The 20,108-nt window shown below is 39.2% G+C and overlaps 1 protein-coding gene across 3 annotated transcripts; it reads right to left on the bottom strand.

The window, feature by feature from the left end:
- Positions 1–78: 78 nt before the first annotated feature.
- Positions 79–20,023, bottom strand: psme4a (proteasome activator subunit 4a). Of its 3 annotated transcripts, XM_025060672.1 has the most exons (48): positions 19,384–19,580; positions 18,471–18,611; positions 18,251–18,367; positions 16,751–16,807; positions 15,182–15,226; positions 14,308–14,457; positions 14,141–14,204; positions 13,986–14,060; positions 13,575–13,697; positions 13,396–13,488; positions 12,391–12,656; positions 12,089–12,275; positions 11,909–11,998; positions 11,745–11,809; positions 11,337–11,487; positions 11,157–11,255; positions 11,009–11,078; positions 10,843–10,910; positions 10,541–10,756; positions 9,896–10,053; positions 9,675–9,770; positions 9,397–9,452; positions 9,243–9,299; positions 9,089–9,144; positions 8,882–8,980; positions 8,679–8,741; positions 8,506–8,601; positions 8,079–8,210; positions 7,777–7,986; positions 7,461–7,597; positions 7,197–7,250; positions 6,984–7,113; positions 6,424–6,505; positions 6,166–6,319; positions 6,019–6,088; positions 5,804–5,929; positions 5,564–5,716; positions 4,848–4,952; positions 4,667–4,758; positions 4,450–4,581; positions 4,130–4,338; positions 3,955–4,040; positions 3,705–3,833; positions 3,264–3,419; positions 2,225–2,387; positions 1,994–2,127; positions 1,030–1,170; positions 79–830 (listed from the first exon to the last, which is right to left on the bottom strand). In XM_025060672.1, the coding sequence occupies exons 1-47, from the start codon at positions 19,578–19,580 to the stop codon at positions 1,036–1,038; spliced, it is 5,544 nt and encodes a 1,847-aa protein (XP_024916440.1). In that variant the 3' UTR covers positions 79–830; positions 1,030–1,035. The 3 variants fall into 3 exon arrangements, with proteins under 3 accessions (XP_024916440.1, XP_024916441.1, XP_016892945.1); XM_025060673.1 differs by having other exon boundaries at positions 79–1,170; positions 19,384–20,023; XM_017037456.2 differs by lacking the exon at positions 16,751–16,807 and having other exon boundaries at positions 79–1,170.
- Positions 20,024–20,108: the final 85 nt, after the last annotated feature.

Raw genomic sequence — 20,108 nt, 5'->3', positions numbered from 1 at the left:
CTTCAGAACAATTAATACTAACAAAATAGGTAAAAATGTGTGCAGTTACATATTTTAACTTAAAAATAACCTAGAACATTTTTAAAAGAAACAGTTTATTATCATCAATCAATAAGCAAACAGTACATCTAAAAACGCAAACACTAGTTTTTGGCACTACACTATACATATGTGAGGTACTAAATGCTTCAATGCATTGGTTTCAAGCCATCAGCACTCAAAAAAAACAAAACAAAAAAACCAATCAAATTCATAAATAAATATGTTTGTGTATTTGCCAATATATGACATGTGCAATCATGGGGTACATGAGCATGTAGAGAACAAACAGCCACACAAACACTGTGTTCAGGTCACATCACCTGAAGACATTATTTCAAGTTGTCACTTTGCTGTGGCTCAGATCAAACACTTCAAAGATAGTAATAAACATGTCCTACACTGGACAAGCTGTTGGCTCAGAGCTGATCCTTGGGATGTAATCCTGAGAAATATGTAGGACAACACGTCTTCACGCATCCCTTGAATGTGCACCACACAGATCTTCACACATGCACACAATTCAAACCACAGAAGTAAAAAGAAAACTGTACATGTACTGTACAGTTATGTTACAAACAGCAGGTCAGTTACTCCTGCTAGCATTGAACCTTAAATATTAAGTATAGTGGAAATGTCAATGGATAAATACATAAATACACAATTTCTCAATCAATCAACCGATGTGCCGTTGTAATGGTGTGTGATAATGTCTTTTATGTCAGTCAAACCCAGAGCCCTCTCACCAAATTGGGCCTCCATATGTTTACTGTAGCAGAGTCCAAACAGTGCTGTTAAAAAAAGAAAAAGAGAAATAAGTGGACTTAAGGAGTTGTCTTCTGTCTTTGGAAGGACCTCTTCAGCAGCTTCATTTTCAGCGATCAATCCTACGAGTGCTTAAAGTCCAGTGTGTTCTTGTGAACACGTTAAGTTTGCACCAAACATTCACATTAGATGAAAAGATGAAAGTTTTAAGCTGATAAACTTTACCAGATTTTAAGCATAGTAACATGGGGAGACCAGCAGGTCAGTCAGAACCAGCAGCTGGTCATCTGTAAACTGCTGCTTGTGTTGCTGCCAGTTATCATGGTGCGTTCGCTTGAAGTTTGACAGAGTTTTCTTCACAGTCATCTGAAAGACAACAAACAGGAAGTTACGACGATAACATGACTTAAACTTAACTATGCAAATTAGAGCTGGCTAAGGAGAACTTTAGCACTAGTCTAGTTGTACTGCCCTAGGCCTAAACTACTGCAGTTATTCTGTTGGTGCAGTTAACAGATCTTAGAACAGTCTTGTCCTTTCCCTCTTCTAATCTATGCATAATTCTCTATCTTCTTACCCTGCAGCTCTCTATAGGACTAAGTTGTACACATTAACAATAATTATAATATTGTTTTTATACCATTATATATAAATAAAATCAAAATGAAAACAATTAAATATTTATTAGCTCAAAGATAAAATTAATTTATTCAGTCGATCAACTTTTGTGAAGAACAGTATTTATAAAGAACCAACAACGTTGCTTACATAGAGTTCCAAGGAACATCAGAAGAGGCAGCGGTGCTTTCCTATTTTTCTGGCCTCTGCAGCCACGTGGTGAGTTTGAAGTTTAACCATTTTTTGGGGCTTTAACACTTTCTGTCATTCAAACTCCATCTTGATTTTCCTGACACTTGTCAACTTGACTGTTTGTCAATGGTGCCTCAAGATGATTCAGTCAGCCATGTGTCTGTGTAGTTACCTCCCATTTCAGTATGATTTACATCATATGATTCATATTATTCATAGTTTAGAAATGTAAAATAAATGCATGTAATTTATTATTTGTGGTTATGGCATTTTTTGCTTTCGTGTGCACAGACTGTGAAGCTCACTATCACCAAACTAATTGAATCTTTATTGGTAAAATTGCCTTGATTTAAATTAAATGTCAAACTATAACACATACTTCAATTGGCTGGGTGTCATTGAGGTGAGCGCTGAGGTCCATTAACAGCTGCGGCATCCAGGTGGGAACATCATATGGACTGGAGAGAATACAAGCACTCAATCCAAGAACCCCAGCGTGACGTCGAACCAAGTCTGAAAAAACAAACAGGATTCCATTCCATTGGATTGTGTGGGACAGTTTCATATTTCTACCAATGGTTAAGGTGCAACATTGAGGCCATTTCTTTACCAGCAGAAGGTACAGTGTCCTTGACAGTGGCAAACTCCCTTTTCCTTTTCTTAGGCAAAGAAGTCTTACAGAGGGCTTCAAAATGTGCCTGCATGGGGGCGTCCATTGAGAGGAAATTGCACTGAAGGAAACCGCTGAGTGTCGTTGCAGCCATTTCTCTCACCTTTAAGACATTGGCAAAAAAGATTAAATGGGACTGAACAACAAAGAGAAGGGTGTCACACACATATGGCACAGTCAATTATGCTGATGAAAGCTGAGTATGTGGCATACTTTTGTTGTATGTTTTCTTCTATTGATACATTAATCCTATGGCAATAATTACGCTGTAGCTTTGCTCTGAGACAGATGCAGTGTGATTACACAATCAAGGTGTTTTTTGTGTCTTAGTTGAAAAATTGTATCCAATTTAAGGTCAAAAACTGATATCTTCAACTAGAGCTAAAAAAGCTGCTGCACATTGAATTGCATTGTTTGCTCCAATTGTTTGATCCAATACCACAGAGCCAATGAAAATGAGGATGAGGAGATGAATACGACATTACCAAAATGTTGCTGTCGGGATGATGTTCATTGAGCGTGCCAAACATAAATGGCTTCTTCCCTCCATCCCCCACTCCTGCTTTGTCTCCACTCCATCCCCTCTCCTTCTCATCCTCTTTCAATCTGAACATTATCTCCATAGCAACAGATTACTGCAGCCTGTGGTAACCATAGCAACAGCTAGAGAGACCAGAGGGATGGTGTGTGTGTGTCTGTTGTTGTTTTTATTCTTTGCAGGGGTATAGAGCCAGGAGGAGACTGCTGAATCATTACAGTGAAGCTTAAAGGCAGTGACGACGTCTTTCAGCACATATGGCCAAATACTGTAGGTTGTCGATTATTATATAATCAGGCTATAATTTGTTGGTTATTTTTCCAGCTGTCGTTAGATGGCGTCTGTAGCAGACAGGGCACCATGTTTGACTTCTGATGTAACACCTTTATTGATTACTGTACTACAGTTGACCTGCTGCTGTTAAAGAATGCTTGCTTCTACCTCCAGCTGCTCATCCTCCAGCAGTCTTATGACCAGTGATCGCACATCGCCCACGGCCTTCTGGTCACTCATGAAGGTGAACAGGTTGTAAAATACCATGATCTGGAGGTATGTCAGCACTGTGTAGCGAGCATGCCAGGAGCTGCTGCCAGCAATCTGCAATACACAAAAACAACAGAACCATCCCACAGCAAGATCAGACCATGAGATCTTTTTTTTAAATGGACACTTTTCTTTTAAGAAAGAAAATGTAGAAAATCCCAAAATAAGACTTCAGTATTTTGGTTAAAAATCATAGCTGAATTTCTTTTTTCCCCTGTGTAATAAAATTAATGTGAATATAAAAAGGATAACATTAAGGATGACAGCTGCAATAAAGCACAAAAGAAGAATAAAATCCAAAGTCACGTGATGGCAGTGAGAAAAAGTGAGATGACTCACCTCTTGCAGAGCACTGAGGACCATAGGGATCTGCTCTGTGTAGAGAAGTCCCTGAGACATCAGAGAGAGGCAGGTCTTTGCGTCCCTCTTCATCTCATCATAGCTGTCATCATTTTCGACAGGAGCAATCTACGACAGAGATAGAACACGAAATAATGTTTAGGATGATGTTGTTTTAAGTTCCTGGATGATGAATGTAAATGAAAAAACACTGTGTAAAAACAACAGCGGTCGAATTAGTCAGTTTCACCTTGAAAAGCAGGGGAAGCAAACGTAACTGTTCGGGCACAGCGGTTGTAAAAGAGCGTCCAGCGCTTGATATCAACCACTTAAGCACTGCAGAAGTATGAGAACACAGTTATTGAAATTTAATTATAAACAACTTGACTGGTAGGTGCCTGACAGAAATTACACAACCAACCCACCTGTTTTAAGAAGCTTGATTGCTTGTGTTCTTTCATCCTGAACCCCCACTTCATTCTCCTCCATCACATGGTTCTGGATCTCCTCATCGCCCTCAGTTAGGGGCTTTAGCTGCAACAAAATCCTCTCAGTGAAGTCTGAGATACGAGGTGAGGTGGTTGGCTGAGTGTGTGGCAAGTTTACATCGATCATGAAGATGTATGTGAGCACGCTGTGAGGAAAAGGAAAGGATCACTTAAAAATAAAATAAAAAAAACAAAAAACAACGACAAAAAAAAAACAAAAAAAAACACAAAGCAATTTTAAGAATAAAATCCATTACCTCCCAATTCTCTCCCGTACATTCTTGTAAACCTGTGTGAGTTTGGGCTCCAAGTACTGTAGCAACCTATGCAGGAGCTCTGGTACACGCCACTCCTGCTGAGCCAGGCCCCCTTGTAGAACATACAGACGACTGGAAAATAAAAAAGACAAAGTAATATTAGAAAGGTTTTCTAAACACTGTTACCACCTGCCCAGGTAAGCTAAATTTTACGGACCATGCATCGACAAAGGAGCCATCCTCGCCGTTAACCGGAGACTCCATTAGCATTTCAAAAAGCCAGTAAAGCTTGCGAGGATCTCTGCTCTCCTGTAAAGGGTCAAATGGAAGAAATGGTGATGAGGACATGCTAAGAACATGCAGCATAAAATCATGACAATGGATGCAGAAAGGCTTACACAAGCTGTAGCGATACATGTTCCCCAGTCCTTGTACGTTTCTATTGTGATGTTCGACAGAGCAGTACGTAGCAGAGGACACAACATCTCCCACAGGCTGTCCACCTGGGAAAAAAGGCAACATTTAAATGTAATGTATTGCTTCTCAAGAGTATGTGAGCAAAGTTCAGAGCATGTTTTCCAATGAAATGAAATGAAAAAAAAAGAAAAGTGGCTGTAGGGGAAAATCTCTTGGATTGGTTCTGTTATACAGTGAGAAATTGAAATGCCTCTACTGCTGCAAAAAAAGTGAGGAAGTATAATTATGATTTGGATTTTCATGGACTGGTGTTGTAATAGAACAGTAAAATTAAAATATTGGTTATTTTTGCAGGTTTACAGTACTTAAAGAAAACTACTTTGACTCATTTGCTGCTCAATGTCAGGCCTAAAAACCCATGGTTTTAGATACAAAAACAATAGAATCCAGTGAATTGAATTGAGCACGATTTTATGAGCAAAAACACCAAATTCTAAAAACTACAACCAGCTATAATGCTGAGCAGGGGATGATTTAATTGGTGCAGGGGGCAACCTGAAAAGGAAGCTGAGCAGATCAAACTTATTTGACTTTGAGCCAGGGAGTGGCACTGGACAGTTCTGTGCATGTGGAGCAGCAATTTTTAGGACTCATACTTGTATGCTCTGGTGTATACCAAGATGTTTCAAATACTAACTTTTGTGTAGTTCCAGTGTTTGCAGCCTCTGATCAGACCAGAGATGATCTCTGCCACACAACGCTGCTTGCTTTCATGGGAGTCTGCCACAAGACGCTTCAGGTGTGGCTGTAGTACGGGCAGAAAGGCATCACCAAAATTGCGGAACAGACCCTGTAAAAGGAAGAGAAAAGAATGAGTCTCATGTAAGGTGGTTTGAATCCTTAACTATAGTTTTCTAAATAATTCAGAAAGTCTTACCTTAAACAAACAGAACCTGCGAGGGCTAAATTTGTCTTTGCCCTTACGATCTTCAAGTGACAGAAACTCAATGAACTGATTGATGAATACTGGGTCTGAGAAATGGTTGTAGATTATCTGCTCCCGCTGTAAGAGAATGGATTAATGCATAATAAAGACAAGATTGATTCATGTGGTTTGCGTTCAGTTATTTTAAATAATATCTAAACACAAACCTCTGTCATTTCGTCTTTGGACAAGTTTTGTTTTGGTTGCTCTTCTTGTGGTGCATAAATCATCAATTTTCTTAAAAAAAGAAAAAAAGTTAGAATAAAAAAATACAGTAAAACAAACTTGATGATGATGATTTAAAAAATGTGAACCTTGGCCAGCAGTAGTATCCCCAGTGAGTCTTTTCCACAAACACACACTTATCCCAGTCCTGTTGCATGCGTGGCAAGCTGCCGCTGTTGTACTGGAGCCACCTGTTGTCTGAACGGTCCCCTGCAATGATTCCATTCAATTCTTTCACTTCACCTAAAAAAGTAGAGATAATATTAAAGATGAGATTGTGGAACTATAATAAGGATTCATAGTAGAAAGGCAGAAATGTTGTGTAAGCAGGAAGAAATGATGCTTACAAAGCTCTGAAGGGCGGACAGGAACTTTCTTGTGTAGTCTCTTGATTTGTTTTAAGATGCCTGCTACAGCCGATATTGCCACCTAATGGAGAAAGTAAGAATTGTCAGGTTAATGTTGTCCAGACAAGTCAGTTTCCTGAGTTGTTTCCTCTAGGACTATTTTAAGCACCAGTGGCAGGTCAGCCATCCTGCTATGGGACATGAATTAATTATGACAAATTTGTATTTAGCAGGATACACACAGTGAGTGTGGCACAAGTTATTATTACATGTTTGACCAGATGTGAACAAACGCATACAATAATGTGGGTAAATCTGTAACTCACTTCACTGCTGAAGTGAGTTGTACTACAGCTGTTAAACCTTACCCAGTACATATATAAATGGCATTGCATGACAACATGACTGTCCATCATCCTTCTAAAAACGTATTCTGTCACAGTTTTTACATTTAGTTTGCCACAGATTTTTTTTCCCCCCAATTCTGAAGCAGTGGTTGCAATACAATATGCTTTATGTACATGATGGAAATTGGGACAGATAAATTGTACACATCCCACCTTGCGGACATAAAGGGTATCATGGTTGAGGCTCTTGACAAAGAAAATAACAGCAGCAGGTGGGAGCTGTTGGTCATCTCTTAGCAGCAGTGACAGAAAACCAATGGCAATGTGTTCAAACTTCCAGGGCCTGGAAACAGAAAGAAGGTATGTGTATCTTGTTGCTAGCACATGAAAAGATGATTAAATGAGAGAAATAAATAACAAACTTACATGTTCCTGTTGTTGATACACTTCAAAAGATCACCAATGAGGCCTTCATACTTTCTGAAAATGTAAAAGGTTAACATTGACTTTTGGTAAACAATGACTCAAAATTAAATTGGACTAAATATATTCAAGACACTCAGTCCTTTATTTCTGGTCAAGTGATATTTTTGAGAAGAGACTAAACAACTTTAGCCCATTACAGCAGGCTACAGGACAGGATGCATTCAAGAAATAATGAATGATTGTCTTGTTGTTGGTGGAACTCACTCAACAGCCTCTGAGTTCTTTAACTCCTGCCTCTTTAGACCCTCTGCTATTTCATCGTCTGAAGGAAGAGGATCTTTTGGAATTGGATTCCCCGTAACCCAAAGCTTTTTAGCCAAGTTGCAGCACTCATCTGGTATCTAAAAAGACATTAAGGCAAAACATATCGTGTCAGAGGTCAACGCAACGTTACTATTTAAAGTAGATTCTATGTAACACAGCACAACAATATTTAATTTTGGTTGTGTTATTTTGTATGTAGGCATCATAGTGAAATTAGTCTTGTAATCTATTTGTGTAGCTTTACTGTTGTCCTCACAGATAATTCTAAGCCGATGGTTTCATACTGCCGATGAATTTTGCTGGCAAGGTCATCGAACAGCCGCACAATGGAAGGTTTTTCCAACGACATGGCTGAGCTGAGGCCGGAGCGCACAACGGCAGGCCATGTTAGAGTAATGCAGTCCCAATCGTGCAGGTTGGCAAGACACACCCCATTGTGATTCCCCAGCAGACAATACAAGGCACCCTGGAAATGTAAAAATATAAACATGAGGAAAATACAAATATATAAAGAAGACGTAAAATAAATATTTGAATACAGGTAGGAAAATGCCATACTTTAAACTGCTGCTGTGTCACATTGCTGTTGTTGGGGTTGAGAAACTCTAGCACATGAGGGATTAGGTCTCTGCAGCAGTAGTTGTAGGTGCCCAGGGCAGTAAACAACACACTTTGAGCTTTGCTGCGAACCTATAAAGAAAAAATAAGCTCAGATTTCAAGCAAATCAAATTGTATTATACAGACACATATAAACACAACCAAATGTGTCTTCTGTTTAACTCATCAACCTATTCCTTGGGAGCACCCAAGAAAATGAAGAAGGTTTCATGGATGTCATTTCTCTGTATTGTTTCAATTTATGTACATGTAATGCTAAATCAACACATAACATAATAGCAAATGCTTTTACTAAATATCTGTATTTTTCCTATTTTCTCAAGATACGAGTAAAAATAAATCATAACAAACTCCCTTATAACTTACTTGACTGTAGGTGCTGGTAGAAAGCCGTAACAGATCTTTCAACAGCTCCTGATGAATGCTCCTGTACTGACAGCCTTCCACTGTCAGCTTACGTACCTAATCAAACATAAACCTTTAGTAAAAATAACAAAACAGAACAGTTACCAGAGAGATCTTTGCAGAATCTACTGTACCTCATGTTGGAGCATTACTCTGTCTATCAGCAGAGCTCTGATGTGCTGCTTTCTGCCGTGAAGCTGCAAGACAACGTTTGAAAGTAGGATGTAACGTAAGCATGTGTTGTATGTAAACTAAGCCTCAGAAAGACTGGAAAGTGTTTGTGCAGAATTTCAAATTAATAGACACAGAAGTTTAGATTTAGTTTTAGATTTCTCACTCTGTTTTCCATTGACTTTTTCACAAGGTTGAAGCTCTTCCAGCGAGAATCAATCTCATGTTTGTGAACACCTTTGAAGTGCAACAGGTCGCTGATGATCTGGAAAAACAAAAGGTATTGAGATAGTAAAGGGAAATGGACTTGAAAAGTAGTTGAGAATTAATTTTAAATATTGACATACTGGCTGTTATGTTAATGTCTGCTTACCTTGATGATGGAGAAAAGAGACTTGGTGTCATCCTCAGAGTGCTCCAGGATATGATCTAAGAGAACATGTGTAAGGTCAAAGAGTGGGTCACATTGCGTTTTGAACCTCACAATTAAACATATCATGAGAGTGTACTTCAGTATAGAGACTCACGCAGCAGCTGTCTCATCACATTACAGACAGCGTCTCTGTAGTTCTCTCTGGACGTATCTGCAGATAGAGAACATTTCACTTCAATTTCCTTCAGTTGTTTTCCAAATTAAAAACATTCATGACGTCAAAGCTACGGGTAAAGTTAGTTACAAACCATATTCTACTCCTGTGAAGAGGATGGTTTCATCTAGATTAATTACACTGTGGACCCTGGAAGAGAAAGCACATTTAAAGTCAAGCTAAAAGGTTTTGTTACAAACAAAGCTTGTGAAAAACACATACAGATGCGGATTAACGTCACCTGAATTAAATGTAAAATGTATTTAACTGTTTCCTGTCTGCAAAGACTTGAAGCATAACATAAGCTATAGACAGTTCTGGTACTGCTTTTAAATGTCCTGCCAGTACGCAGATCATCACCATTCTACTCACAGTTCAGGAACAGGCTCTCCCTTCAGTGGAGGCATCAGACTCCCAGCACCAAGAAGACAGTGCTGAATGATGGCCAGGCTTTGTAGCACATCATCTCTGCAGAGACATTAATGCATGTTCACAGCTTAAAGACAGCTAATTACACCTGCGTACAGTTTAACCAGGTTTAAACTTCTTTGTACATTACTAGAAGTCAGTTATCAGAACTTGATTATTCTTACCTGGCCATGTCCTGTTCTCCCTGTGCAAATCTCTGAAGGGTCTGAAGCTCTGGCTGGAGAATTAGGTCCAGTAAATAAAAAGCAAAAGATTTTTCTTCCACACTAGGAACATGCCACCGGATGTCCAAATTCCACAAGTCCCCAGGTCGTCCCCAGTCCTGTATGAAATAAGACAAATGAAAAAACCTTACCCTAAAATGCAAGTATAGGTGTTGATTCTTGTGGCTGACACTGATGCTGTTATATTTCTAATTATGAAGTCATTTGTAAAGAGTCCTAACACAACAATAAAATTCAGTTTTCAGGATATTTAATTCTCCTTGTGGCCATCCGTGCTGTTAAACCACAGGGTATAATATATAAAGACATATAGAGTTTATCTGCCAAGTATTTTTTTCCATGTCTCTGCCAAGAAATATGTGAAGACGTGGGGTCAAAGTCAAGGATGTCTTCATTGACTGTGCATCGAAAGAACAAGCATCAAGCAATCAAGCATCACACCTCCTACACATTACACCTACAGGAGCTTTTCCACAAAGCTGCCAACATTTATCTAATGCAGCTATTACAGTTTGTGGTAAGGTTTAACTAACAACAGGCTTTTGGTCTAGAAGTTAATTTTGAGGCTCAGGACGATAATCCTACCTTAATGGGAAGGTAGTCACTGACTGGTTGGTGGAAACCTCCTGGCACACTGCAGTACTCTGTCGGGTAGATGAGGGCAGTAGAGCGTAGGATGTGATGAAGCAGGTTGCACGCCAGTGTGTAGCCCTGCTTACACTTGAGGTGGAGAGTTAGCTGTAAGATCTGGACCAGCTGAGTGCGGTAGGGCAGGAGCTTTTCACCATCCACCCTGGTCACCTATAGTCCACACAGCAAAATAGTAAATAACTAAATTGCTTGTCATAACAATTTGTTGAATTATGTCAATTTGTCATCTACGTCACCTCTGACAGCAGCTGTAGGTTCCACAATAGTTCCTTGTCAAGTTCCTCCTCATTTAACACTTCATCATCTGTAACAAAATAGACATCAGGAAAATGAAAGAAACACCTCTTGCATAAAAAACAAAACAAAAAAAACCCCAAAATATTATGTGCTGTAAGCACTTACTAGCAGCAATTTGGCTAATGGCATTGCAGCAGTGTGGCACAAACATTTTGAGAGACTCAGCAGGGTGACACTGTGGACAGAGACACAGGAAAATGAATGAACAAATAATCTACCGAACATTTATGCATTTGTAGTGGACAAGACTGACCTTTGAACATGCTCTACACATGTCGGCCGTCATTCTGCCTGCTACACGGGTCTCAAAGATGTTGGTTGTTGCGAAGTTGAAGACTTTTAATAAAGCCACCTGTTGAAATGACAAGGTCATTCTTGCATGTGGGGACAGTGGCAACCACTAATGAGACAAAGACAACAATAAAACTGTTACCTTAAAAATGTCTAAAGAACACTGTGCCAGGACAGTGCTAAACGTGGAGGACAGGCCAAGTTCTACCAGACTCTCTAAGTGAGTCATTTTTTCTGTTTCCGCTTCCTCTCGAGTTTGTTCCAAAGTGCTGGTGTCTATCAGGGCAAAACATCTGTGCAGATAAAAGAAAACATGCTTCAAATATGCTAATATTTTATGTAATTTATTGATAACAGATAAAAGACTAGAGGATACTAGAGGGACCTATTTATTCTTTGCTGCAAACTCGTATACTTTAAAACAGGGCAACAACCATGTTAGCATAGATTTTAACAGTAAAACAGCGTAGGATGCGGGTGTGTTGCAGAAGCTGACTGCGGAAGAGTGTGATACAATTAAAGCTAGGATTTCTATTAGAACTTGACCTACCTGTCCATGAACTGAAGCACAAAGTCTTCAAACTCTGCTGAGGCTGAGCACAACTCTCTTTCCACCTGTAGATCATGGGAATTGTATATTAATGAAAAACTAAAGAACTAGTAAAATGACAAAAGCCACTTCAGAAAGAGTGGCTATATACATCAGCTCTTTACCTCAGACAAATCAGTTCTCTCATGTAGGGCAGATGAACAGTCCACTAAAGGCACAAGCGCCACAAATGTAGCAATAAATTGAAATGTGATCTGTTGGAGACAGATGTGCGTTTTCTTTAACTGGATGGACAAAGTCATATCACAACAAAACAGTGAGATGATGAAGGTGGAACAACGCACCATGCACTTGCTAAAATCATTTGGGTCGACGCCTGGCAGAGCTCTCATGAGCAGGGGTAGCATGTGAGTCGGCCCCTCTGGGAAGTACTTCCCACCTGACACTAGGCTTCGTGCTACACCAATCATGCAACTCAGAGTAGCTGTGAGCTGGTGGGGCTCTGTTAGAGTCTCCATGGCAGGATAGGTCCTATCAAGAGAGAAAGAAAACATTGAATCCCTTGTGGTTACGTCAAAATTAGATAACAATTACAATGCTACTAAATTATGTTTAGCTGAGAACATGTGGTAAAGGCTGAATTTACTTCTCTAGCACAGGAGGAATGACCAACTCAGGCCTCAACAGAGCCAAGTTTTGCAGGGCTTGCGCTGCATGGAGGCTTCCCATTTTGCTGAACATAGCCAGCAGCACTGGCTGCATCATGCTCTGTACAAAGTTGGTGATATCTTCCTCCGTGAGCTTGTGGCTGTTTGGTATGGGTGTTAACCAGCTTGGCTTTTTGTAACGTTCTCTGTGCAGTCGCCGTACCATGCTGGCGGGGAGCCGTTGGAGAAGGGTCATTAATTTCACCTAGACATTGGGACAGATAAGTATAGTATGATTAAAGATTTGCTTGCTTGTCTATTTATTGAATAACCGTCAATTTTTGGGACAATAACTTTAGTACAACATTTAGTACAACTCTATGTAATGGAAAAACAGAGTAGACTTTAGATAACCACAATATGCTATGAATATATTATTTTTTATCTCTTACTTTATTGCAAAACATCTGACAGCTAAGAATACACACAAACCCAAGCACCTTCCAAAAATGAAGTATGTGCGTGACGGCAGTTTGTTGCCTGTTGTGCTACAGCACCTAGTGTAGAACGCTCCCTAAAACAGAATGGCATGTGAGCCTCTCTCCCAGTGACCTTTGATAGCATTGCTCACATGCTGCTTCTAAACAAGATAGGATTCAGGAAGCTTCCAGGAAAATTGGCTGACAACACGTTCTGTCTTCTGTAAGTGTTGCTTCCATCACCTGGTTTTCAAATAAACCAACAGTGTAGATAACAACAACAAATATTTCCAAAACAAGGCATGTGACTTACGTGGTCACTGACCTATTATCTATCCTAATAGCAAAAGCCAAGTTGTTGCTGAAAACCCATTCCATATATAATCTCGATCCCAATATTGTTTCCTTTTAACATTCTAATGTACTTAATCAATGTTTTCTTCCTACTAACAAACCAGAGATTGATTAAAGTTTACTGCCAAATCATAATAAATCCAATTACTTGTGGATAAAAAAGCAACTCACCAACCAGCGGCCAAGGTTTGATGGATGAAAGAAGGATGTAATACTGTTGAAAAGGCCACTGAGTTGAGCTTGAGTTTGTTTGCTTGGTCCACCCTGTAATTCAGACAGCATTCACTTTTAAACAAAGATGTTTTCCAATAATATTAGCTCTAATCAGGTGTAATTTATGACAAACTAACCAGGAGGGACGAGACCCAAAGCACCACATGACCAATGTCATAGGCATTGATGACATTATGTGGGACCACCGTCTGACCGGTCCCCACAGGGATATACAAGCTTCTCAAGATCCTTGTGAAAATCTGAAACAACCAGAAGATATTTTGCAACATGTGACAATTTTATTTTTTCACAACACCACCCAAAAAAAACACAACTCTCTGTGAGACATAATTATTTATATTTATGTGTAAACAACAATGTGAACCCTAAAGCACAAACATGATATCACTTTCCTAATCGTGACTAGGCTTGAGATCAACAAGGAAACGTGATAGGTTGTTTCCCTGTCTACTGCCATTCATGAGAGCATGTGCTACTGATTTCAAAACAAAGTGGGTGAAGACAGATTTTGTAGGAGGCCAACAAACCTTGGAAATATAAGGATCCCAATCGATGTAGCCAATGTTATCATTAGCTAAACGAGCAAAGAGCCCCACCAGATGCTACAGAGATACAGAACAAAACATTATGAAGTGAAAATAAAAATGCTTGCAAGATTCTTTTAAATGCACAATTTTCTTACCACTTCCCAGCTTGGAAGATTTTGCACGGACACCCACAAGCTGATCATTTCATCAAACCACAACCTGACAACATATTTCATGGTTAACATAGATAGTACAAGATGCCTCTAACATGGAGTCGGTTTATTTATTTTCAGATGTAGCAGTTAATAAGCATTTTTATTACTTGAAACCCTTGTGATGAAGCTCGGGTGGCAGAGTTGTTGGGAGGAAGAGCTCAAAGTAGCTGATTGCCCTCTGCATAGTGACATCAAAAGGACAAAGAAGTGGTCTCCACTCATCTAGCATCTCCTGAGTAGCGGACTCTGAGAAGTATCTACAGCAATAAAAGATGGATATGCATCAGATAATCAGACAAGACTTTGAGTGAAAGCCAATACCTTTGTGGTGTGTTTTTTTATTTGTAGCTTGTTTATCATCTCTATAAGTAAAGAAAACATCGAAGTGTCTGTTTAAATACGATCATGAACCTTAATTGTTTAACATACATGAGATGCAGCCAGTACATTTTAATACTTAAAGGTCAGTGTTTCACAAACGAGAGCATAGAAATTATATACAGAATAATTTTAGCTGTGAGGGTAAATGCTGTCGTCCTCTGGGCTTGTGGTCCCACAGGGGGATTTCTGCGGTCCATTATGTGCTTGTGTAAACTCTGTAGGTTATTTCAGGCCACCTGACCTCCTCAGCAATTGCACATCCACTGGAAGCCAAAGACAGGCTTCAATGCTGATCCAGAGTGTCTCAGCAACTGACCACAAATCACCCCCCACTCCTGCTGTGGCAGGAAACTCTCACTCAGTACAGAATTAGATGAGATAATAGGATTATCTGCCTAGGTGCAAAGAGAGGGACGAGTCTAACTACGCATAAGATATCTGCAGACCCATCCCAGTGAACACGACCAAGTGTAGGCAAAGTTTAGGAATAATGAAGTGCAGACGTTTTGGCATGTTAGCTGCCAACAATTATATATATTAAACAAAAATCTTAGTAAAAAAAGAAATGAGATGGGAACAATATTCATGGACTGTACTTACGGCCTGCAGCTCTTCACCAGTGATTTCAACACATTTTCCACTGAGCTGTAATTAAAAAGAAAAGTAAAAAATAAGAAGAAGTGACACATTGATGTTGGAGCAGCAGTTCAAGCCTCTCACCAATGGATCATGTCATGCACACAAGAAGACTACACACAACAGACTTTTTAACAGTTACAAGGAGAGCCCTGAAGGCTGACGGACAATGAGCAAATTTAGATGACGTGGTAGACAAAAGAAACTCTTAATTGAAGTTGACCCATCTAGGCAATATAATATTATTAGAAACAAAATCATAGTAAAATAACAACAACAAAAAAACATGTGTCCCCAAGTTCAATTATATTTGAAAGGTGTTTTTGACTCCTGTCAAGATCATGTCCACAAACAGACTGCAGGAGCAGGGCTGCGGTCACTTAAAGCCTGGGACTAATATAACCACAGCTTTTGAGCTCCTGGCCCACAATCCCACCTTTCAGCTCACATGCAAGTCCAAGCCATGCTTTGTTGGACATGCTTTGCCAGTTCTTTTAACAAATGGCTTATGATCCAAAGTCTATGAACAGCTGACACACAACACATTATTAACCTTACAATAGCCATACCTGTGACAACTGCCTAAAAGCCAAACTGCATGTTTGTTTTGACCATAGACCCTTCATAAGAAATGGACGTAGGCATCAGTTCTTAAAAGTCAAGTCCCAGAGGTAGACAAGGACTGCCATTAAATTGATGTCTATGGATTTATTGTGCTTTTTATTTAGATTAAAGATATAATTTACCAGTTCACCATAAAGTCAGTGCAAACAGAAAGCTAAATCCATTTCTTAAATACAGTTTATGGTTAAACCCAATGTTTTACACTGAGAGTTGCGGCACAGGAAAATGAAACCTCATGCATTGCATATGTCAGCAACGACATGGACTACCCAGACAACTGTATGTGTCCTATTACATATGTCTTTGGCACCCAGGGAAAATGACCCCCTCCCTGAGTACTCTGTTTGACCTATGTATCAGAGTTGAACTGAGCCCTCATGTTCAATCAACACATTCCAGAAGAAGAAGAAACGTGACAAGAGTCTCCTTTCCTCCGTGGCTCAAATAAGTGCTGCGCAATAGTGCAAGGATGTTTATTTTAAATACTGCCAATGGGAGGGATGTGTAACAACAAATATTTCCAAGTATGGGCAACAAAGGCAACAAGTTATGGGATTGTTAATGTAAATAAAACTATTCTGGTATCTCTTTGGAGCAACGACTGAATCATAACCTGTACCATATAACAGCCAAGAAAACTAGTGGCTAAAATATTGAGAGATATATAATACAATAACATTTTTTTTAAATACACAGTGTATTATATTTTCTTTATTTGATATAGGGATGAATAAAAACCAAGTGTTAGCTGCAGTGCGACAGTCTCCAGTATGAGTGAAATGTTAACATTGTTCAATTCCTTCGTTGCATATGAGATGCCCACTGTTTTGTTTTCACATGCAGTGTGAATAAAAAGTGCCTCCAATGACAGATCAAAGTGTGAAAAGCACAAAGAAGTATTGTCCTTACCACCTCTGAACCAATTTTAGCATTATGAGTTTATAGGATGAACGAAGCCATGGAGAACTGAATGTAAAAGGAGACAAAGGCATAAAGAACACATTCAGCATGTGACAAAATGCGCCACTCTCAGAACCATGAACAGATTATGAATATAAGTGAATCACTACATCATCTCAGAGTCAGGTTGTGAATTTGCATGCTTTTGACCATTATTAGCCAGCCAACAGCCAAAGGTAGTTCCGGTTTCTCTGCTATAGCATAAAATAATAAGCTAGCAATGCATTAATGTGATGATCATACAATGTTCCCATACCACCATAATAGAGAACCTCGCACTGCTCACTAAGACCCTGCAAGAAATACTCACTGTGGTTCCATAAGCAATAACAACATTAAATCTAGTGATGAGAGGCATGACACTGAACATTTTTGATCATTGGTTTAACAGCAGCGTTGTGATTTAGATTAAGAATAAAACTCAAATGCTTTTAGTGATTGGTAAGCCTAGTATTGGAGTTTCAAAATAAAAACAAAAGCAGAAGTAAAATCTGCTCCACTACCACTTTGGCCATAGTGATTATCCTTAGTCTTCATTATTTTGTAGCTGCACAATATAATCCACAGAATGGAACCAACTAGTTGAGCATTGTTTGACATTACAAAGAGTCAATCACACAAAACTCACATGGTGAAAGTCAGTAAATCTGACTCAGTGGGGTTCTGTGATTGTGTGAAGTGAAGAAGTAATCTTAAAGGGCTGAGTCGCTCCGAGTGAGAGAGAATTTTCAACCTTTGTCTATGTTAACTTCTTCACTAACAGATTAGAAAAAAATCAAAAATTAAATGTGTTCTAACAAATGTTGTCCCATTGACTTTTTTCTGCCTCTCCTTAGTAGTATGTTAATCAGCCTGTTTTCTTTTACTAGAAAACTTAGACAACATTGTTATCACAAATACCTCATGCATCACTGCAGATCGACATAATGTAGTTTTCATTGTTTAGTGATCTATAACAAAAACTGTTATAGATACTGTAGAATATATAACTTTTTTCACAATTCCAATCCTTGCACCATCTTTAGGTCTGTTGTACGCATTTGTTGTGTTTATGAGACTGATGCACCTGTTGGACCACTGTGCCACCTAGTACTATGTTTATTTGTTGCATTTGTAATAAATATTAAATATTTTGAAGAAATAGTTTGTTCATTTAAGCATATTGGTTGAAAATGTATTTACCTATTTTTTCCCAATTAAAAAATATCATTTTTACTCACTACAATATTTTTAGAGATAATAAATAATACACATTTTCCCTTGTGGAAAAGACAAATATGTGAACATGTTTTTTTTTAAATGTAAACAATCATATTAAACATAATAGAAGCACAGTATGTTAGGGAATCTACAATACAGAAAATAAATAACAAAAATGAATGCACCCATTCTAAGAGGCCAAACACATGAGACAATGTCAACAACATAAAAAAGGGGAAATAGTCATACTTGGGAAACCAGTTGAGGCTCAGGTGTTCTGTCTTTGAGAAGAGGATTGTGTCATAAAGATCGTACAGCGGTTTCCATGGCAGCTCAAGATCCTCTCTTGACAGCAGTTCCTTTTTCCTGTTTGTTAAATAGACAGAGAGTGAAATTGAAGGCTGAATACGTACAGCTTTATGCAAAATATTACCTCTGTTTAATGATAGAATTGGCTGTTTACTCTTACTTGAGGAGGTTGATTAGCAGCCGAGCAAGGCCCTGCATCATGCTGATCTCCAGTTCGGGGATGGTCACTAGCTCAAATAGTAACTTGATGAACAGCACATGATCATCTTTGCTAAACTTTCGACCATACAGCCTCATGTACCTAAAATGTACAGATTTAGGGGTTTAGTACATACATGATAATGTAAACAAATACACTAGTGGTAGCAAATTGAACACCACTTGATATATAAATGTTGTTTCATGTACAGAAAAAGCAATACCATTACAAATGAGGCCTTGCATAATGTAAGAGGGAGCTCATGGTCTTGTTTACCCCCAAAATATGTGCCTTTATCGTTGAACAGTATCTGGGTCAGCTGATTGTAAACTTCCCATCTCTCTGAGCCGGCAGTGACTCACTGTTAGACAGAACAGTGCACCAGCATTGAACAGTAAAAGTGATTAAAGATTGAAGCGCAGCAACCCAGCACATCAGAATTACACAGTACTCTGTAGAACGCACTCTCATCACGCTGACAATGTTTTCGTGCAATATGAGTGACACACAACCGATCACCTCTGTGTTGCTCAACATGAGCAATAATGTCAATGACCTTTTACTAGCCTGCGATACCGGAGTCAGGTTGTGTTTGTGATACACTGTTCTTATGAAACCTCAACCTGTCCCAAATCAGGGCACTAACGGCTACTTAATTTCAATTTACCAAAGAAAAAAAATCATTGGACATGGTAGACTATGGGAAGATCAGGGAAGGTTTTCTAAGCCAGCCAGTGTCTGGGGAAAGAACCAAGTGTCATCACCGGCACATTTAGTGTTGACTAACATGACATATAAATAAACAAAGACATATTTGTCTGCTATAAACCGTTATCGTTAAGATGGTGGTATATGAGAGATTATTGTTACTTACGTAGAAAGTTTCCTTGTCCAGAAAAGCACCCCGGGCCATATTTCTCTGAGCTGAACTGCTCGGCTCAAATTCGATTTAATTTTACGCAAAAGCTCATTGGATTCGGCATCTAGTCTGTCCGCGTACGGCAGGAGCTTGTTGTAAACAATGTCTTTTTGAGGAACAAAACCCAACGTGTCAGACTGTGACTGTTTCATGTTACGAATGCCAACTGACGAGCAGATAATCCAGACAACTGTCTTTTTCTTTTTTAAAGTGCTAATATTTCGGCCTTAAAGACCACGATTGACTCTCTTGTTGCTTTTTATTTTTCCAGGTTGCTGTGCCTACTTACAGTCACATTTACCGAATAAGACTCACAAGTTAGTGTCACGCTAGTTAGCAACCTAGCCTAAGTTGAGTCAGCTTCTTTTAGCGGAAAGCGAAAACATTATTGTTTTCATTGTGAGCGGACTTTAACGCGGACGAACAGAGCGTTGTCACCGCCCACTCTTTTCGTTTAACGGTGCCCGGAAAACCTGACAACCCGGCGCTAACGGTTTATAGCTAAAGTTAGCTCTCTACTACAAAATTCACAGGTAGATCCCAAGGACGATCGACGTCGACTGCTGCCGCCAACTACTGTACAGACTACACCCAGCTACCAGCTACACAACAAACACGTCACATCCGCCGGCTGTTGAGAAGACTACATTTCCCAAAACCCCTCACGTCATTTTTTTAAG

The sequence above is a fragment of the Cynoglossus semilaevis genome, chromosome 12 (genome assembly GCF_000523025.1).
Source record: "Cynoglossus semilaevis isolate Cse_v1.0 chromosome 12, Cse_v1.0, whole genome shotgun sequence".
Lineage (NCBI taxonomy): Eukaryota > Metazoa > Chordata > Actinopteri > Pleuronectiformes > Cynoglossidae > Cynoglossus > Cynoglossus semilaevis.
The sequence above is the reverse complement of the archived record's forward strand: the minus strand, read 5'-3'. Positions and strand labels throughout refer to the sequence as shown.

What these genes read in the sequence shown, in the direction of transcription:
- psme4a (XM_025060673.1), bottom strand. Translation starts at nt 19,580, where the DNA reads ATGAAACAGTCACAGTCTGACACGTTGGGTTTTGTTCCTCAAAAAGAC. An exon ending in CTCTTTTCTCCATCATCAAG is followed by an intron (nt 8,981 to 9,088) that starts GTAAGCAGACAT and finishes TTGTTTTTCCAG; the next exon opens with ATCATCAGCGACCTGTTGCA. An exon ending in TGTCCGCCCTTCAGAGCTTT is followed by an intron (nt 6,320 to 6,423) that starts GTAAGCATCATT and finishes CTACTTTTTTAG; the next exon opens with GTGAAGTGAAAGAATTGAAT.